Raw genomic sequence first — 20,558 nt, forward strand, 5'->3', positions numbered from 1 at the left:
CAACGTCCAACGTCCAAGCGTTCGATTCTACACTCAGCACTTAGTACTTAACACTCAGCACTTGGCACTCAGCGGCCCACCTACTCGTAAGTACATGCTCGTCAAAGAAACTCGTCGAAAAGAAAATGTCTCGTCTACGGCTCTCGGCTCTCGGCTCCCATGCCATTATGCCATTATACCAGGCGGGAGTTATTGTCATTGAGCGTACGCGGGAGTGGGACAGCAGTGGGGGTTATAGAGTGGGAGCAATTAGCTATAGAGAGTGGAGCCCGGACTTATTTCGAGAATTTTTGTGGGACTAGAATCTCGAATACTAGAATGGGCCGTGTAGGAATTGTTTTCCTTTTCTTCTTCTTCTTCTTTTTCTTTTTCTTTTTGACTGTCAGCGCCAGGCACCTCTAAATTCTCCTCGCTTAGCGCTTAGCGCTTAGCACTTGTGCGCAGTCTGCAGATAGGTCGTGGTGCGCGGTCCAACGGCTTCCAACGGGTGCTTTAATAATATGCCATGTTGGCGAATTCCGTATGTCAGGCGCGGGTACATGGAATGCAGGAAGGAATAAGGGGAATAATGGAATGCAGGCAGGAATAAGGGGAACATGGACAGGTCGCAATCGCAGTTTATAATTTATAAGGAAGTGTCCATGCGCGTGCGGCGTGGGTCTTCGTTTTCTTCGTTTTCTTCGTAGAAACTCAAACCCGTATGCAATATATGTCATGGTCATATGTACATAGTGGTGGGAGGTTTTATAATGACAGATTAGGTGGTTTAGGTGGTTAGGTGGTTAGGTGGTTAGGTTGTTAGGTGGGTAGGTGGTTAGGTGGCGCTGACATATCGTGACATATCGCGTCTACGCGCGTTCGCTATCAACGTTCAACTGTTCGATGTTCGGAATCCTTCCTCTGAATACTTTCTCCTTCCTCCTTTCTTTCCCTCTCTAACCTTGCTCCGAAATCTCGATAGCCCGGTGGTCCGCGTCGACTTCCAGATACTCAGATATTCGGATATTCGATGCCCAATGCCCATCAACGTCCAACGACAGTCGCGCACGCCCATTCACCATCCTCCATCCTCCATTTACCATCTATCAACACGACAGTGCAACGAGCAACGGGCGACGTGCCATCACGCGCGGAGCGCCTGCAGGAGGAGCAAAGGGGATGGAGGAACGGAGCAAAGGGGAATGGAGGAACGGAATAACGGAGGATGGAGGATGGAATAACGGAGGATGGAGGAAGGGAGGATGGACCCCGGGCTTAGTGGGCGATATCAATGTTAAAGGTCAACGTACGCAAGGGTTGAATATTCAAAATATCAAAATGTTAACCCTTTGATTGAGGGAGGAGAAAGGTGTGGACCCGACGCAAAGGTAGGAGGACGAGATCAATGACTGCGTTCAGGCGCTTCCGGTACATTCAATACCCAACATTCGATACTCGATACTCGATTCGCGTCATTCAGTATTCAATACTCAGTACTCAGTATCCAGTATTTCCGCACATGAAACCGGTTTCAGGCTCTCAGCGTCCCACATCCCCAAGTCCCCAATTTTTCAGGCTCTGTGCGGCTATTGAATCAATATTCAATCACTATTCACGATCACGATTCATGATCGCTATTCATTATGTTCATTATGCTCGTGATGCTCTGATCATCACCTCACCATCAACTTCGCCATCGTACCCGTACCTTACTACCTTACTACCCCCCTACCCCACGGCCTAGCTACCTAGCTACTCCCGCTACCTCCTGAAGGCCCGACTACCGGGACCTCCTCGCATTATCCCAGTGGTATGCACGCGCACCTACACCTGATGAAGGCAGGGCGAGGCGCGGAGGAGTTATACGCCGGTACGCCGATGCGCCGGTACGCCGATGCGCTGGTGCGTTGATTGGGTTGATGCATTGATTGGGTTGATTGGTGTTTTGGTGAGTGGTGAATTGGGTTGATTGGTGAATTGGGGGAGGGGGGTGGAGGTGAATTGGGGGAGGGGGTGGCGTCCTCGATAGCCGCTAATACCTATGTGTGCGCTCACCACCAACGACGGCGCTTGGCGACTGTTGATCGGCGACTGTTGATTGGCGACTGCTGAGCGCTGAATATTGAATATTGAATAGTGAATGTTGAATAGTGAATATTGAATGGCGATTGGGTGATGGTGATCAAGAGGCGACTGGGTTGTTGGGTAGTTGGTTGCTGAGCGCTGATGCATTGGTGAGCATTGGCATTGGTGAGCACTTGAGCACTCGAATCCCTACCCCCTGTTCCCCCGTCCCACTGTTCCCCCGTCCCCGCTGTTCCACGTCCGTTGTCCCACAGGGCCTATCACCCTCCTACTCTCTCATCATCCTCGTACTCTTACTCGAGCTAAACCTGACCTGACTTGGTATTCTTGAACTTTGAAATGAGAACTGTGAACTGTGGACTTTGTCGTCTGGAATCTGGATAGGCAGGATCGCCGCTCTCGTGGGCTGTTCGTGATTCGTAATTCGTGTTTCGTGTTTACTCGATGTCGATTTCGATTTTCGATTTCGATTTCAAAATTCAAACAGCTGGCACGTACCCCATATCGATCAATTTCAAACACCCAGCGCGTTAACGCATCAACGCATTAACGCACTAACGCCCGACGCCCGATCAGGCCGTTTACTTCCTCATTCATCTGTTCGTTCATTCGTGCGTGCGTGCGTTCGTTCGTTCGTTCGTTCTTAGCGGGTGGCGGGTGGCCTTTGGCGTACACGCAGGATTGGACGAAGATAGCACTAATGCACGAACGACTCGGAGGAATGTTGGATTCTCTCTGTGGCCGTATCCGTATGCGAACCCGCACCCGCGTCAGTATCCCTATCTATCCGTGTCACGGCGCAACTCGTTCCTCATTCGCGAAGCCTGATTCCTACCGGCACCAGCAAGACTATGTACTATGTATACCCGCCTCCGTCTCTGTCTCTGTCTCTGTCTCCGTCTCGACCACGTCGCTCGATACTATGTATACCCGCCTCCGCCTCTGTCTCTGTCTCTGTCTCCGTCTCGACCACGTCGCTCGAACTCGAAACTCGAAGCCCGAAACTCGATCCCAAGCTCCAATTCACCAATTTAGGCGTCCAGCCAGAGAAAGTCGCCCTCTGCAGTGAAAGACGGTCGCGGTCGTACATACCTGATATACGGCAATGCCACCGATATAATAGACAGTCTCGAATACACGTCCAATCCTTCCCAAGGCGAACGAAGCCTTCGCGCTTCTCGCTTCTCGCGTCCACGACCGTCACGGAGGTTCCCACAGCCGCTCTCAGGCATTATACTCAGGCAAAGTTAATACCATACCATACACAAATAGGAATAGGCATGGGCATGGGGATGGTCATCTGTGCACGTCCAAGGCGTATGTTCGGACTCCCAGACGGACGGTGGGTAGTGCTGGGCAGATGGATGGGAAATGGCGGGTACGTAGAGACGAGAAGGAGAAGGAGACGGACGGGCGGAGTAGAACCGACGGCGACTGTGGGCCTGCGGGAGAAGAGGAGAGAAGAGAAGAGAAGAGAAGAAAAGAGAAGGCGCCCACCGTTCATTGATCGTTAATTGCCGCGCGCGATCTTCCGGCCGTGCGTGATATGGGTCTGGAATTGGGGTCGGTCGACTGTGGACCTGGTCGGTCAAGTGGCGAGTATTATTATTGGGATGACGGTGAGGATGTTGTGGGACGGGAGACTGGGAACGCGGGATGCTGCGAATTGCGAAACACGGTATGCGGCGTACGGTATACCGCATACGGCGGATATGACTCGTAGATACGCAGGTACGACGACACGCAGCACGGAGAAAGGACACCTCTGAGCGGCGTGGGGGAGTAGGTCTCCACGGTCCAGGTACACCGACCGTAGCGCCCTCCCCTCTCCACACCACACTCCCCACTTTCCAACCATCCGAGGAAGAGGAACTTGAAAACTTACTTTCCTCCCCCACCTACTTACGACATCGACATACCCCGCGAACCACGAAACTTCGTACAGCGCGAAACGCCAGGCGCCGAATACTGAGTACTGAATACTGAATACTGAATACTGAATACTGAATACACCGCGTGAATGGTTCTGCCGAGCCGACCACGATGAGCACGGTATGAGGGTATGGATGGGTATACGTTCGTTAGTGGACTGTGTACGTATAGGCACCTGTACCGTTATACCGTTACACCGTTATACGCGCGGGCGCGTTATCTCGAGACGAAACCTCTTCCCCCGCTCGCGTCATTCCCATCTACTTACTTCGCATCTCTACTCGCCATCTGGGTGTCCTCCTATCGCCCATCTCCCGCGAGATCTCGAACTCGAAACCGTGCCTGCCCCGCCCGCGCTTCCACCAGGTCTCCCACCCACCCCCATCCAATCCGCGTCCGCGACTGCCACCCGACACGAAGCCCAAGCCCACTTATCCTTCCTCTCTTCCCAGGCCAACAAATCAATACCAACACCGACAGTGCCATCATCAAAGAAGCCCACTTAGTACTCAGTAGCTCGCACCGGTGCCTCTACTTAGTAAGATGCGAAGATACGAGATATTTGGCGGGGAGATGGAGATTGATCAGTGCGTGGTGCGTACCTGTCTGGGTCTGCGAATATGATTATGATTATGATGGTGCTTCTTATCCCCTCCTTCTTCCCCCCTTCTGTTGAATGTTCTCCTGACTGCTCCTCCTTAGAGCCTGCTTCTCCGTCCCCTTTTGGGGTGGAGCGAGCAGCAAAAAGAGGTTCAGGATGGGGAGTGGGGAGAGAAGAGAAGAGGTGGGGGCTCCGAAAGGGATAGGGTGCATAGGCGGCAGTCTGCTCCCACCGCCTGCAAGTTCCCTCTTGCTTCGTCGGTAGTCGCTAGGGGAGACGCCCGGGTGCTGCGAGCTTCTCGCCCCCTGGCCATCAACATGATACGCTGAGATCACGCCTCAGTTGAGCTATATCCGTCCTCTCGCTTGAGCAAGTTCAAGCGGCTTGGTGTTTGATGTCGTTCGAATAGGTAGGAAAGTGTGGAAGTGCGTTGGAAGTGTGCACTGCGTATCGCTATCGCTGGGAGACTCGTGGAGGCGTGGGCTGTTCCAGGAGTCACATTCATATCGTGGCCGCCTAGTGTGTGTGCGTCAGAATCAGAACATAGGTATAGGACCGTGTGTAGGTCCTCTCTCCTGTGTTTTGGCTACACTTCTGATGCATTTCCGGATGGTGGTGTTCTTCTAGCTACTTTGATTGCAATTTGCGATCGGTGGGTCTTTGTGTCGTGCTGGGCACTGCGGCCAGGTGGATACCAGGAGTCTATACCATCTAATTCAGAGTAGCCCCTCCTCTACTTCTTCGCGTTCGGCGTAGGGCACGGATGTCCGCTCAGCTGAATTGCATCTCTTACTTTGTCCTCCCAGTTTCCCGCTGGCTTCCTCCGTTCCAGGACCCACCGTTCCACTCCCCGTGTCCGATCACGAAGAGTCTATGTCAGTCCATCCCCACTTACGTGCTATATATAACTCTCCAGGTAACTTGCGCGCCACACGGCAGTCCGAGCATCGAGCATGCGAGAGCACTGAGCGGTGTATGCGCATGGACGCACGACGCCCACCCCAATCTGGCCTATCTTAGGACGACGTCTAGCGAATACTGGGTTCTATGTAGAATGGGAGACAAGCGGGCGGGGCGCTGCGGCGTGAGCAAAACCCATTCTGGGAACTATATTGAAACTATGGAACTATAACGAGGACGGGAACGGGAATGGGAATGGGAACTGGCGAGAAGACAGAAGTAGAGAAGAAGAGAAGCCTTGAGGGCGTTCGTTTTCGATGTTGGCAGTAACTATGTTGGTTTTTACCGTCGAGATCCTGTGCAATCTGTGTCAAGGGCTCTTCTGGCGCCACCATCATCACGAATACTTGCTTCCTTTCTTACTGCACGATTAATTATAAGATATTACGGTGGGCCGCCACCACATCATAGCACACATCATTGCATCATTAATAATCCTACATACCCTTGGGCTCGCCATCAAAAAGTCGCAAAAGGAGACGACCACAAGCGTGGCGGGACCCTCTTGAGACTCCCATGCCATTTCTGCTTGCAGACATTCCATCACTTGATCTCGATCGCGGCGAGCCTGGCAGCAGCACTGGCTGTGGCTGGGAGACTTCGAGAAGACTTGGACTTTGCAAATGTGAGCCATCAAATCCAAATCCACGTCCTGTATATAGTACATAGCAGCCATGGCAGCCCTCGCTGTGTACGAAGTAGTAACCGTGTTTGTTTGTCTTTCTATTTACTTTGTCGAGTCCGGGGGCGCCACAAGGCCGTAGGCCTCAGATGTCGATGATTGATGTCGATGAACGATCGAACGCGGTGGCACCCAGGTGGCAGCCACGACACACGGCTACACACGGATGTCTCGAGCGCAGAACGGCTTTAGCAATCATAAACTCTAAGATCCAGAAACGGGGACAGACTCCATCCCAGAATACAATGCATGCATAACTAAAGGAACAATGGGCGGCGTAGCATGTCTGGCATGATCACGGACTTTTCTGATCGTGCTCAAGACATGGCTTATAATTAGGGGAAGTGATCAATATATTGATCAAATATATTGGTATGAATGCAATCGTGTGTACTATGCCCGATAATTATAACGACCCTGTGGCTCACGGTGAGCCCCAGCTCGGATTTTACTTCCGCTCGATCGTGTTTGGCGTGATCACTGTACCGCCCTCCATCGCGCCGACCGTTGTCGAGTGTGAATTATTATCGAGGGTGATGATAGTCCGATTGGGGTTGGGGCTTGGTGGTTACGGAGCGTACACACAGTACTCCACGAGAACTTACCTCCGTGTCGTCCTCCGTTCCACAATCTCCGAGCGCCACAAGCTTACTGCTTCGAAACCAATCGCGACGGTGTTGCTTCCTCCCGGAAGTACCCCTAGGCGGAGTCACCCCGTCGGTGGTGAGCGCTATGGCGCTCAGTGGCAGCCGCCCAGCCAGCCGTCGCTTTCAAGATATCCAGGCAACCGAATTGGCTATACACTGGCAGCCTTGTATTTACTTCCCCAGTCAACCGCCGTGGGTCCGAGCCGCAATATGTATGTCCCATTAACCTGGGACGGCTACAAATGCGCTGCGCAGCTGTACTATCTCGCTTATTCGTGGGTACCACGCTACTGTGAGGTGCTAGTCCCCCATGAACCCTTGTTCAAATAACCTTGGGAGCCACCCCTTGACGAAGAGTGGACGTTTCAAAGCTTGAGAGCCAGAGTACAGCAGATCCGAGTCGTTCCGGCGGAGGCTGCGTTAGTATGATTTACTGGAAGAAGTAGTACGGCAACTTCATGAGGAGGGAGTGGGCTATCAAGACCGTAAATGGCAACTACGGATGCATATGGGAGATTGATATACTAGGCGTTTCATGTTCGGGCTCCTGGGGCATGCTTGTAAGTGATCATTAACCCTCTGGATCACAGCTAGGATCAAATCTTCCGCTGTGGTGCCAATGGGGAATCATTAATTGATAAGATGCAGCCGTATACCGTGCGGTAATCACTGCCTACAGCGAAAGGTTCTGATGTCTTTCTTGACTCTGAGCATCGATATCGACATATCATTGAAATTAACGCTATGTCCAGAGCTTCACGTTTCATGGTATATGACATCCGCAGGAGTGTGTTCTTATATTCCCCCATTTTCCACGGCTCCTGTGTGTGAACTGGACCGAAGCAACTGTCAATTGCCCCTAGTGAATGGATTACGCTCGCATGGTGCTGCCATGCATCGAATGTTGAATGCCGCGATCGGGGAGGATAAAGGAGAGCGAGCGCGTAATAACCTGGTGGAAAGTAAGAATCGAAGCCGAAAGCTTATTGAGTCGGGTGTCAACAGGCTGAAACGCTGTGCAAGTGTGGCACGGAATTAATTAACTGATTCTTCGATGAGTCGCCGCTTACTGTACTTGACTTGTACGATGGACGTATCTGCCCGTAGATGGACCGGCGGCAAACACAGGAGTCCTCCGCCTCTCCAAGTTAAGCTTGAGCTTGAGTAGTATCCAAGTGCAGAGCCCGCGCGTTTCAATGCACAGCCAGACACGGATGTTGTTAGGCTGCTTGACATTGGTAGAATCCACACCTTTGGTAATCCTTTGGAGGAATTCGGGTCTCCGAGAGGCGACGCGGCATGCGACAGCCCAACGGGATTGGAGGGAGAGCAGTAGAGGGATATAGTTAGACAATCAGGCACCTTTCATGGCTCGGTACATGTGGAGGGGGAGTAAAAAGAGCATGTGGAGAGCGGCGACGATTGCTTTTAGCGACGCGCGAGACACGTTTACCGACGTCGGGCATCCAGATCGCGGGCTATCGTACCCGGCACAGAGGCCTCGCCATACAGGGCCCATACAATCGCAGATACTCCATAAGAGACGCCTTGGAATGCTTCCGTCTCTGCCAATTGAATACGAACGTCAATGCCAGATTGCCAATGCCTCGACGTTGGGTACTACGGGAGCCAAGGCGTCTGGCAGTTTTCCCCGTGCTGTTACGAACAACGACCAAAGATAGACTGACCAACCACCATCGTGCGGAACTTGAGTATCTAGTGAATAGGGGGAAAGGGGGAGTTCAATCTGAAACGCCAAACGTACTTGGGTTGCCACCCACTGCTCCCTATTATTTCTCACCACAGCGGTGGGTACTACTACACGGACGTCAAGAACCGTCGGATAATTTAGAGTTGAACGCTCTGGGAATAGGTCTCGTTTGACGTGGGCAAGTAATGCGTGCTTATGGTCGAAAGTGGAAATTCGAGTAATTGCTATCGGAACCAGCGTGGAATTTTTTAGAGATACGGCAGTGTTGTAGCGGAGTACGTGTCATATGTGGCGGCTAGAGATTATCGATATTGGAAGCTCAACTCGGATGCATTTGGCACAAGTTTGCTGGAGGTAGATGTAGCGTGGCGTTGTCTGGTGTTGTGGACTGACACGGGAGCTGCGTGCTTCTGAGTAGGTTGATATCCATGTAACTGATGTTGAGTTAGTTCATACGTTGAGTTCATCATAGAAGGTGATCAATGCTGTGCTGGACTGACCTCTAAGAGGAAGCAACCTAGTATGTCGACGGTGTTGGCTAAACTATGCCTACTACTCGGGCAACCTTGATGATGCGATCGTGTAATTGAGACGAGGTGAAACGGATATTCTGCAGCTGATTCCTATCACGGCATCGTAGCACAAAATGCGAAGTGTCTTCTCCGCGGGAGGGATATTCTTGTGTAGCCTGACCCTGAGGGTGACATTGCCGTCATTGGCCGAGAACAAGCTGATGATCGATGACCATCGAAAGGCACTGCAGTGCGCCCAATAAATTATGACTGGATTCCTCCTCAGAGTGGGTGGGCGCTCAGAAGAAGCCTGAATAAGGTACTCCCAGGACTGCGGGCGTCCAAGTGGAACGGTTTCAGAGCAAAGCTTCTCACCGTCTATCTTCCTTGAAATCGGTTCTCCGTTCCCCAGAGTGAGGAGGCGCGGAGGGCCTCTAATAGCGCTGGAAACCTAACATTTCGCCGCCAGAAGATGATAGAGCGGTGTCTGTCAGACTCCTGGGACCCTCCTCGTGGAAAGCCTATGAGTTCGGTGAAGAAGCAGCACTGTCATCGGTGCTGCGATACCGCCCATCGTGTCGTTAATACATGGACACTGCACATATGCAGATACTTGTCTCTAGAAGCTTTCGTTGTCAAATACCGCCGCTAACGGAATGCAATTCGCCAAGATCCTGTCTCTTCCGTGATCAGCCTTTCAGGTGCTTGCGATTCCGAGGTCAAAGAAGTATACATGACCTCCCAAAGCGTGAAAGCTCCGATGTCCAAGTACCGTGAGGATGGTCAATTTTGCTTTCAATTTCTCCGGGCCCGCGTGTCGCTTATGTACGCAGACGGAACTTCTGCGAGAAGTGTGCGTGGAGGAGGTTCTTTCATCTAAGCCAGAGAAGGCTGGGGCGAGCAAGTGCTTGGGGCCCAAAGAAGATGGAAGTAGTCCTAAAGGCCCCTATCTCCGGGGTTGTCGCTGAAATGCAAGAGCTAAGAACGTGTGTGCACGACAATGCTCTTCGTAACGGTATTAACACCGGAATGCAATACGCCGCAGCTCGCTGTTGGCCCCTGGTAAAGGATTTAAACGCTAGTGAAGAAGCCCGGTCACAGAGGCGATGACAGTGCCGAAATGCGTCCTCGGCATGGAACAGCACAAGACAATGAATGGAATCCAATATGTACACAACTCGAACTCATTTACATAAGAGGTACGCTTTGTGGGGGCTAGACAACAGATAAGGCATTCATGCAGAGTGTGTACCACATAGAAGAACTTCTTCGCGTTACAGGATGACCGATACCATGACACAGGGGTACACATCAGCAACGAAAAAAGACAACCTAGACGCTGAAGGGAGCAAACGTTCCGCAAGGCTTTAGTATGTTATGAATTGCAGGAGAGGCAAGGGGCAAAGGCAGCGTAAACGTCTGAGCTCCTCCTCACGACGTCTTCTTCCTCCCCTTTCGACCAGGAGCACCTGCCCCCTTGCTCTTGCACTCCGGACAATACCATTTGTCCGGAAGGGGTTGCTTTACACCAACGCACGAGATATGGAACTTTCGTACCGTGCGAAGGATGGGAAAAAGTAAAACCAATCAGTACAAGGTTTTTTCGCATGAAGATAGTCGATGAGAAGGAAACGAGGAAAGCCGATGGACTGCAATGTCATCATCCGCTATATGGAAGTATTTGCGTTGGGGAGGGAGAATTATACCGCCACAATATAGCTGAAAGGATCTCGGCGTTATTGGTGCGGGGAATTTAGGCCTGAACCTCCGGTGCGAAGATAAGGAGGGCAAAACTAGGCCCATGACGAATATTGAACGAGGGACGAGGGTAACTGACAGTTGGAAATGTAGACCACGAATGAAACTTACCCATTGGTATGAACAGCTTGGATTGTCGCAGCCTATCATCATCTAGAGAATGGGTGGAGTTTTAGTGGAACAGGTAGCGTCAGCACCAAATTGCCGAGGGAAAATAGAGAAGAGAAGAAGAATGCAAGGTGGAGAAGCGAAAGAAGACGCGCGTGATCGCTAGAAAGCAAGGGCTGGGGATAAACGGGAAAACCTTCCACGCCACAAAGCAAGCGACTCATAGCTAGAAGGCCAACGCGCAAAGGGCTGAGAAAGGGTACAAATACGCCTTGTTGCTTTATCCCAACATTGCAACAGCAAGATAGCAAACGAGACAGGGAAGCGACGCAGGGCTAGAGACTCGGAACGCTGGAGGGCGACTTACCTCCCCGGCACCCGTCTTTTGACAGAAACAATAGATGGTAGTGTCTTCTGCATCGTCGGCCTCGAGGTCCTCGTCCCCCTCGGCGTCAGGGTCAATGTCCAGCTCGAGTACATCCTCATCCGGAGGACGCGGTATATGGGCTTGCCGAGACAGGCGTGACCTGGAGGACGCAGATGATGCGCCAACGCTAGATGCCTGTGGGATGGGACTAGGAAGCTTGATGGAGTTGGTCACGGTTATCCGACGCTCTGCAGTTGGTAATGAGTACCAGGTGGCACTTCGGTAGAGAAATATGCCCAAGTCCAGACCAGGCAAGATGAATTGAATTTAAAAAATTGTATCTGAGCGAAAGCTTACTTTTCGGGACGCTTCCCATCGCGGCAGCGGTCGCAGCTGGACTCAGAGGAAGCACATCTGGAGCAAGCAAAGAATTTCTGAGATTCTCGCCAAGGGAGGGAGGAGCACTGAGAGTTATAGAGTCGACAATAGGTAGAGGAGTACTTGCACCGCTGTACGGTTGGTATGACCTGGTGTTCGGGATCTCGCTCTCTCCTTGGAGAGCACGCACTTTGGCAAGATCGAAGTCAAGTCTAGCTCTCGACCGAGCTAGGACTTCAATAATTCGCTGCGAAAGCGCGATCTTCTCATCCGCGAGTTGGTTCAGTTCCTTGTACGCATCCTCTACCTTAGATGGGATAAGAAGCCTCGAACTCCCGTTGGTACCGGTAGGCGTTTGCCCGACAGGTGAATCTACCGTCGGCGACGTAGCAGACACGCTGCCAGGCGTGTTCGCCGATGGCGACGGATGCCTGAGGGAATGACGAATGAACCTAGCTTGATCCCGCGACAGCTCCTGCTGAATCTCTACGGACAATGTGAATCAATATTGAATTCGCGGCCATATTGGGTGGTACATGTGGTCTGCGACAGCGTACTGCAGGCCAGTCGCCATGCAACCAGGTAGACAGGTCATTTTAAAAAGCAAGGGCTAAACTAACCTTGGTAGCGCATATCTTTGTGGCGAATCTCTTGAAGGATGTGGTGGACTTCATTTGGTAGATTGTCGATGCCTGTGATAGAGATAATTTGACAAAGGTCGAAAAAGAGGTGGACGGCTCGAGATGAAACATATATAATAATGCAAGGGGAGGCACTTGGAAGGGCCCGACGCCACAATGAGCAGCAGGGTGCAGCAGGGTGCAGTCACGATAGCAAGTCATTCTCGATCGAAGGCTTGTCGCCGAGCGAAAACACAGAAAATTGCTCACTTGAAATGTATTCTGTCGCGATTGCTGCCGCCTCCTCCATGTTCTGCACCGAAACACTCATATTGCAGTGGGAGTGTCACACAAACGTGACGCTAGGTGACTCTAACCTGACGGATTTGCCGGCCGAGTGAGCGCATTTGAGATAAATACGCGTAAACAGTTGCTCAGATCCAGTACTCGATGCGGGGAAGCAGGACCCCGAAAGCACGTTACGGAAGTTTCCTGTACGCAACCCTGAATAACCAGATTTGGATCTTATCTAACCTCTGAATTATCTCAGTCGTTTGTTACCGCCTCTTGACCAACCAGGCATCCGTATCTGGGCAACCTCTGCAAATGTCTCCTCCGATCGTCCTCATATTCCGATAGACCACGCCCATACCCATTACAGAGTCGGACTACATGAGGCACACTATGACCAATTTTGTTTCAATACCGCCGCCGCCAAATGACTGAGCTTCTACTGCAAGCCACAGAAGCCTGTTAGTCTGATAGTAGGGGAAAGCCCATATTAACTGAAACGGGAAGGGATATGGAGACTTCTCCCTCGCGCAGCCCCTGGCGAGTGGATGCGGAATGTATGTAAAACCTTTACTGAGGCCTGGAGGGACTTGTGCAATTTTCACCACTCACATTGCGTTTCTGCGAACGTCACAGGACAGCATTAGCCACAGAACATATACTCGTGAAGGGAGGCATGGCCCGTGACTGCGGCCCGTGCCCCTTTTGCTAGCACCTGTATTGCCAGACATGGCAGTCTTGCCCATAATCACGTATTCTATGGCATTCTCCCAAGCAGAAGCTCATGACGAAGTTATTTCTGCGCTCGAGGACGCCAGGTCCAGATCCAACGATGACACAGTACCCTAGCGAAGCGGAAATACAGGATGTGTGTGACCAAGGGTCAAACCAGAGAAGGTTGCTAGTGACCTAACAGCGTTATCCACTTGACGAGAATGAACATAGGCGTAACGGGTATACGCCGGTGTAATCCCAGTTAGGGTGGCCCAACTCTGGGCGCGCTGAGCGCCTCTACTCGGCCCAAGGCACTCCGAGAGGTGGAACGAATCGAGTGATATTAGAGTAACTGGTGATGGCTAGTCGTCCTATTCCCGAGTACTGGCGGGAGAGTTGGTTGTACGAGATTCGAGTCAGGAACAAGAGGGGTGGCTTCTGAACTATTGCGTCAACCGGTGTCGTCGGAAAACGTGTATAGATATTGGGTATCGGCGGACTCTGTCGATATCGCTTCGTCCGTCCTCACAGGAGCTCGTGGACCTAAAGTTCAACCATGACGTGACAAAATTAGAGTGGGAGCTACGGGTGTATAGCCATTCAATTAGAAGCTAAGCACGGTGCCCTTACTTAGCGTCGAGGCTACGCCAATGGTGCTGCGCAGAAGGGAGTGGAACTAGACAAACAAGACTCGACTCGACTGGAGGAACGTACATTCATTAGGAAGGCATTTGCCATAAGACCAGCCGAACAAGACCGCGCGGACGAGGAGAAAGCCCAAGATAAGTACATGAGAAGGCCATTGAGAGGCAGCATGACATATGGAGGTAACCGTCGGGAAGTGAGTTCCTATCGATCGGTATGTACAAAGCATACTCCAAGGCCCGGACAATGACACTGGCGTATGGGGAGGCACCTGTTGAAAATACTAGGCTCTGGGAAGCGCAATGACATATTTTTAGGTTTCTTGGTTCGTGTTTCTTCCAGAAAGAGGGCGGGGCATGAGAGAATGGGCGCAGGTAGAGCGGGCAGAGCCATGTGGGTTAGAAGACTTGCCGAGGGCGGTGAGGGAATGAAGAGGCCTCCACCCACCACCCTTCGCGTCTTCATGCCGCGCGCTAAACCCAAAGTCAACGATAACGCTATCCGCCTTGAAGCTTGTAGAGGGGGTAATGCACCCATATGGTCTGCCGACACGGATTGTAGGCACATGGGGTGGCACGCGTCATGGGACAGCTGACTAGACTCTCCAAGGTCAGGGCGTGCACCTCGTCCAATCCTCGGAGGTAGGCTAATGGGTAAATAGATAGGTTTGCAAATTTCTGGGGAGAACTAGCAAGTCATTGGCTCACCCCTACTGAAATTGACTGTGTGGGTCGCTCTTGCCATTCCTTTAGTACGCTTTGAATTCGTACCAAAGGCAGTATGTCGGAGTATACTGAAATTGTATTGGCGACATGCTTGGGAAAGTCCCGAGTGCGCAAGATCTGGACGCGTAGCCAGAGTACCAGAGTCGGCTCAAGAGGGAACGACAAGCACGATGCTTTCCACATTTGCTAACGCCGGGGTAGGGCCCCAATGCTCAATTAGGTGAACGCGCACAGGGGACAGATCATCTGTATGGTAGCGCCCCTGCGTCGTATACGGGTACGACAGACAGAGTTCAGAGTCCCAGGATCGCCCGACTTCCGAATATTAGTGCCGTAAGTAGCATGGAGCTCAGTCAGACGATGTGCATACCAGTGCAGCGCCAGTGTCGCCTCCTGTGTGGCCCACTGATAAGGAGCTATACAGGACTCAGTGCGGTCGATAAAGAGGCTGGAAACGGACATACAGCCCATTTGGATGGCTGCTGCGACATCGACGGCGATGAGGAAGAAGACATAGCTTTCATTGAGTTAGCATCGAATCTTTCTGGCGGAAGCCATTACGTAATTTCCCACCAGGATTAGCTTTCCTGAGTTAGCTGGCCGACAGTTGTGGCCCTTCATTACTACACTCGGACTCATGTCATTTGAGCATGCTCCCGTTTCCAAAGGTGCGCAGAGGATCCGTATGAGCAGGATGGCTGTACTGACGGACATTGGGACTTAAAGGTCTAATAGTGGGCTGTGCCCTGTCGTCAATCACTGTTGGACTGTTCGATGTGAAGCACTACTTCCATCTCCAGGTCGGTAGAACTCCTGCATGCCCACCAATCGCTGCTCACAGAACTGAAAACTTCAGCTCGTGCCCCACCTTTCTCGTCACCATCAAGTACGTCGCTCGTATTTGCTATTTGGATCACTGCAAACCTGAATCAGACACGATGCTAGTATTGGCGATTGGGCTTACATCACTTCGCGTTTTCAAACTCCAGTGACCTCTTCCTGGCGGTCTTGATACTTTACTCAACGGGCGTGGTCATTGAACGGCGCTTTGGCTCCATCAAATTTGCAGTGAGTTACTCCTTGATGTTTTGTGCTGTAATTTTATGACATTGACACTACTCCATTCGTTCAGTCTTTTATCCTTGCGTCGCTGTTCGTATCGACGATCTTGGAATTCGTTGCATTGATTCTGTTCCATCGAGTTGGCCTTAATTATATCCCCTCCGGTCCCTCAGCGCTCGTATTCAACATACTCTATCAATATTCGCGCAGCGTGCCGTTTGTGTATCAATTTCGCATCTTCGGCATACCATTGAACAACAAGAGTTTCACCTATGTCCTCGCATTACAGGTACCCATCCGTACTTACCACCTTAATTGCAACTAACGGGGCTGAACAAAATTGCAGCTAGCGTTAAGCCACCTCCCAGGCTCTGGAGCTTCAGCCCTCATTGGCGTTTTAACGGGGATACTATATCGGTCGGACATTGCTAACCTAAAGGCGTACCGTGTATCACCGCAAGTGGTGTTGTTCGCCAGGAACTATCTGCGACCGCTAATTGGCACAACGCGTCCCCAGCGACGGTCAAACCTTGCCCTTCCTGATGGTGTAGCGACGACTCCAGTAGTCGGGGCTAGCAATTCTGCGGAGACGCTTTTGCGAGAAGAAGTCGTGACGACAGCAAGACGCTCGGAGCAAGGTGGTACTACGACGGGCGACAGTGCCTCACCTAGTAGCGAGGCTGCGGCGACGACTGGCCCATCCGTGATGCGAGAATGGGTCAATGAATTAACGGGGAGAACGGATCGTGCTAATGCAGGCATCCGTGTCCCTACGGATGCAGAGGTCGTTCAAGTCTCTACCATGTTTCCTGATCTTGACCGGGATGTGATTGTTGGGGCTCTCCAACGCAGGTACGTTAGCAGCCGATCGTTTGTTGCCAACTTTCCTCTGATTTCGGGTTTGTAGCTCCAACATAGAAGCAGCTGTTGAGACATTGCTGGGTTCTCAGACGCAGACTTCCTGATTCTCGGGGCTGCCAGTAACGTATCAGTGTTTCATGTATTTATTTCTACATGAAGTTCATCAGTGGGGCGTGGGCTCGTAGGTCTGGACACGATCAGTTGCTCTCTCCTTCGTCCTCAGAGGGTTCGCCGTCCTCTTCTTCTGCAGTAAATGTGCCAAGTGGGACAGCGTACAACCGGATAACAGGCTTGAGAAGAATTATGAATATGAAATATCATGACAGTATAGTGATTGAGTTCTCGCTTACCTTGTTAGGATCCTTCACCAGGACATATTTTCCTTCAGGCATCTTCATGCACAGGTCGGTAACCGTGCGAACGATACCCCAGCCGTTGGCGAGAGAGACACCCAATTGACCAGCGAAATCAGTAGGGCGCATAGAGGCTGTACTCAGAATGACATGTCGAGAGGGATCGCGAGGATTCGCACGCGATATGTATCTGTCAAGCACGTCTGTCAGTGAGGACCAACAGAAGACCACTAAATGAATAGAACTGCCAAACATACCCTATCTTCATGAGGTCCGCACCCGCAAGAACACTCTGGACAGCCCATTTCGCAAGCTTGCAACTATTATTCTTCATCTCCGTGGCAACGACGGCACCTCGCTGGGAATCCAGCTTTGACCGCCAGTCGGGGGCCCCACCGGCACCCTGTGCACGGGGATCAAATTCATTGAGGGCACGGATTGTTACGAGACCTTGACCATCACGCGGATTGCCTTGGCCTGGCGAGTAGGCGTCGACTTCGGTTCGAACACAGATCTTGATGTCTTCGTCTTCTGTGATACCCAAGTCGAATACGCGGTACCGATATCCACATGAAGCCAAGGGATCGGTCTCATCAGGCCCATAGAAAGGGTTCGGATGCGCAAAATCAACAGCGGGAGGCGGGGGGTTCTCGCATACAGCTTGGAAACTGAAGTTTTGATTAATGTACGTTGCTTCCAGAGACAGTGAGGTTGCTGAATTGATGGATGGCGTCTCTGGGACCGCTGTTTTCTCTGTGGGATTATTAGGATTGGGCGGTGTTGGGTCCTGGGGTGGATCAGAGGCATTTTCGTTCACAGTAACGGTGTCGAATGGGCCCCCGTCTCGCTTGTCGAAGAATAGATTGTTTCCCTCACGAACAATAACAATGTCCCAGGGATACACAGATCGAGGTGCGCACATCAGAACACTCAGAATGACGTCCGTGGCATACACCGTCGCAGTGCCCTTGCTCGCCAACTAAGAAGGATGTGTCTCATCAAATATGAGCAAGATCGAAGGCACCGAGTCTTACCTGCTGTATGACGGGGTCATCAGAAGTAGTGGTGTTGTATTTGATGCGATCTATTAACTGCAGGGGGCGTTCTGTCTTAGTGGTGATTCGATCGTATGACTTCTCATAGGGGAACAGACGGCCGTAAGAATCACTAGAAACGGTAAATGTCAGAAAGAAACAATGAAGAATAGGACGAGAAACATACATATCCTCTGGTGCATCGACTTCGAGACGCAATTTGGCCAATCGATGGAATTCGATCTCTTCCAGCATCGACCATTGAGGAGAAATGACCACGGACGACTCGCGAGTGCGACCAGTCTGAGGGTCGAGTATGAATGATCTGCACGACACAAGAACAAGAACAGAATTACCTTCTCCCAATCCCTCCAGCCTCCCCGTCTCCCTCCTCGCTGATTGAAGTTCCCTCGTCCACCAGCACCTCCACGTCCACCTCTGGGATTGCCGCGTCCGCTCCAAGTAGCGTTCCCTCGGTTCCCTCCCCTTCCTCTCGCGAAGCCACCACCTCTACGCGGTGCAGCAGTTTTATTGTCTACAAGTGAGAAGGAGGATTCATCCTCAACATGGAAGTATGCGAAGGCGCTTGCAGTGCCGCTTCCAAAGACTGTGGCGCCATCTCTCCGTCGGCCACCAGGTCCTCCACCACGAGTATTTTGAGTAGAGGGCAGTCCAACAGCTGCTGGACGATTGTCCGCTGAGGGGTCGTTCCAATCAGCAAATCGGCCTAGTTTGTCTGCTTTTGAGTATGGCGCATAGGGAATATCCTTAAATTTGAACTGCTCGGGCAGATTTGACGATGAAGGTCCCCAGCTTCCATCCGGGTTGTCGTTAATCGGTGGCAATGAGAAGGATGGCATCGTAGGATGAAGGAGTTGTATAGACCAAAAATTTTGAGACCTGTAGTATCGTGAGAAAGTTCATCTAGTCATTCTACGTGCAGACCAGTAAGTTGTGGAGAGCAGCCACAGCAGTCATGAAGTAGGTGAGACATCATTCACGCATTCCATTCAAGTTTCTGAATGTTGTATTCCTGAAGTGTAGTCAGAGAGATCAGCCGAATAAATGAACTTGAGCTGAAGCTCGGGAGCAGCGCATCATGGCACGACGAATACAAAGGTGAGAGTTCCAACTCTGCGCGAACACCGAAGCTCATTGAACTTTGTCTAGATTCTGCGTACATCTTCATTGGCGGTCTCAACTTTGAACTCACGGAAGGGGATGTTATAACAATATTCTCGCAGTAAGACGTCTTCATATCCTACCACTATCCACTATCGCTGATACCTTATATGTATAAGGTATGGGGAAGTCATGGATGTGAATATGCCGCGAGACAAAGAAACCGGTAAACCGAGAGGCTTTGCATTCCTCATGTACGAAGACCAGCGATCTACAGTCCTCGCGGTTGATAATCTAAATGGGGCCCAAGTGCTGGAGAAGACATTGCGTGTTGACCATGTGAAGAACTACAAACAACCGAAAGCCAAGGGAGACGATGGTGAATGGGTGGAGGCTGAGGAACAAAGTTTGAATGCGAAGCCACAGCTCATTCTCGGCAAGTCTTGCATATGCTCTAACTACAACTCATGGCTGATGTATGTTTGTCACCGTAGACGATGCCGCAGCGTCCGATTCGTCCGAATCCGGTCCTGATATAGATCCAGAAGACCCCATGCGTGACTTCCTCCTTGCGAAGTGGAGGGAAGAGAAGGCATTGAAGAAGCCGAAGAAGAAGAAATCCAAAGACAAACGCAAAGACGAGACACCGGAGGAACGGCGTGCTAGAAAGGCACGTAAAAAAGAGAAGAAAGCACGGAAGCAGACCTCGGATGGAATGAAGGGCGTGGAAGCGCTATTGAGTTCCCTTGGACGCCCTCGTGAAGGACGGGAAAGATCTCGGAGCCCGCCGTCGAGGAAAAGACCCAGGTCTCGAAGTAACTCCCCGCATGGTCGACATACCTCATTGCGCAGGACTCCACCCCGGTCTCCTTCCCCCGCCAGACGACGTGACAGATACGACGAGAGAGCCAGAGATAACCGCGACCGCGAGAGGAGTTGAAGTCATGCACTGCTTCAATTCATCACAAGGTATACTCTCGGCGGCGCAACACTCTTTGCGCCGTTATTGCCTACGTACACTGCATGTAGTAGGTCCCACGCGACCCGTTAAGAACCGATATGGCTTCGTTCTCACAATCTGGAAGAAGTTCGCGCATGAGAATTCTACTCGTTAACTGTCCCTCGGCTACCGAAGGTAGCACTGCTACACCTGCTCGTCGAGCCTGTGACGGACCGGCGAGAATAGTGGCGAATCAATAGATCTGAAGTCCATCGAATATGGACATGGTAGGCAAGAGGTGGGAGCTGTGGATACATTCAAACACTCGAAAACTGTTGTTCATGTTTCAAGGGGCCGCAAAAGAGAAGCCCAGCAAAGATATCATTGAAGAACGATGCGAGATTGAATCTTGTATACACACTATCTCGAGCGGTGTTTGCCAGGGGCTATCCTGAGCTCCCCGGGTTGATC

The 20,558-nt window shown here is 51.5% G+C and overlaps 4 protein-coding genes across 4 annotated transcripts; 2 read left to right on the forward strand and 2 right to left on the reverse strand.

Moving 5' to 3' along the window:
• Nucleotides 1–10,540: 10,540 nt before the first annotated feature.
• Nucleotides 10,541–12,671, reverse strand: YNG2 (Histone acetyltransferase complex subunit; the record flags this gene model as incomplete). The annotated part of the gene is made up of 6 exons (XM_036774301.1): nt 10,541–10,657; nt 10,979–11,020; nt 11,343–11,590; nt 11,700–12,206; nt 12,341–12,412; nt 12,611–12,671. 6 exons carry the CDS (start codon nt 12,669–12,671, stop codon nt 10,541–10,543), a joined length of 1,047 nt encoding a protein of 348 aa, XP_036632803.1.
• Nucleotides 12,672–15,352: 2,681 nt separating this feature from the next.
• PC9H_004720 (uncharacterized protein) lies at nt 15,353–16,742 on the forward strand (the record flags this gene model as incomplete). Its single annotated transcript, XM_036774302.1, has 7 exons — nt 15,353–15,383; nt 15,442–15,515; nt 15,572–15,601; nt 15,661–15,783; nt 15,848–16,066; nt 16,124–16,629; nt 16,685–16,742. The coding sequence occupies 7 exons, from the start codon at nt 15,353–15,355 to the stop codon at nt 16,740–16,742; spliced, it is 1,041 nt and encodes a 346-aa protein (XP_036632804.1).
• A 93-nt stretch (nt 16,743–16,835) lies between these two features.
• On the reverse strand, nt 16,836–18,885 carry PC9H_004721 (uncharacterized protein; the record flags this gene model as incomplete). The annotated part of the gene is made up of 6 exons (XM_036774303.1): nt 16,836–16,928; nt 16,989–17,181; nt 17,249–17,970; nt 18,026–18,158; nt 18,213–18,328; nt 18,382–18,885. The coding sequence occupies 6 exons, from the start codon at nt 18,883–18,885 to the stop codon at nt 16,836–16,838; spliced, it is 1,761 nt and encodes a 586-aa protein (XP_036632805.1).
• Nucleotides 18,886–19,001: 116 nt separating this feature from the next.
• On the forward strand, nt 19,002–20,087 carry PC9H_004722 (uncharacterized protein; the record flags this gene model as incomplete). The annotated part of the gene is made up of 5 exons (XM_036774304.1): nt 19,002–19,006; nt 19,065–19,144; nt 19,196–19,268; nt 19,327–19,553; nt 19,642–20,087. 5 exons carry the CDS (start codon nt 19,002–19,004, stop codon nt 20,085–20,087), a joined length of 831 nt encoding a protein of 276 aa, XP_036632806.1.
• Nucleotides 20,088–20,558: the final 471 nt, after the last annotated feature.

This window comes from Pleurotus ostreatus (assembly GCF_014466165.1).
Source record: "Pleurotus ostreatus strain PC9 chromosome Unknown scaffold_3, whole genome shotgun sequence".
Lineage (NCBI taxonomy): Eukaryota > Fungi > Basidiomycota > Agaricomycetes > Agaricales > Pleurotaceae > Pleurotus > Pleurotus ostreatus.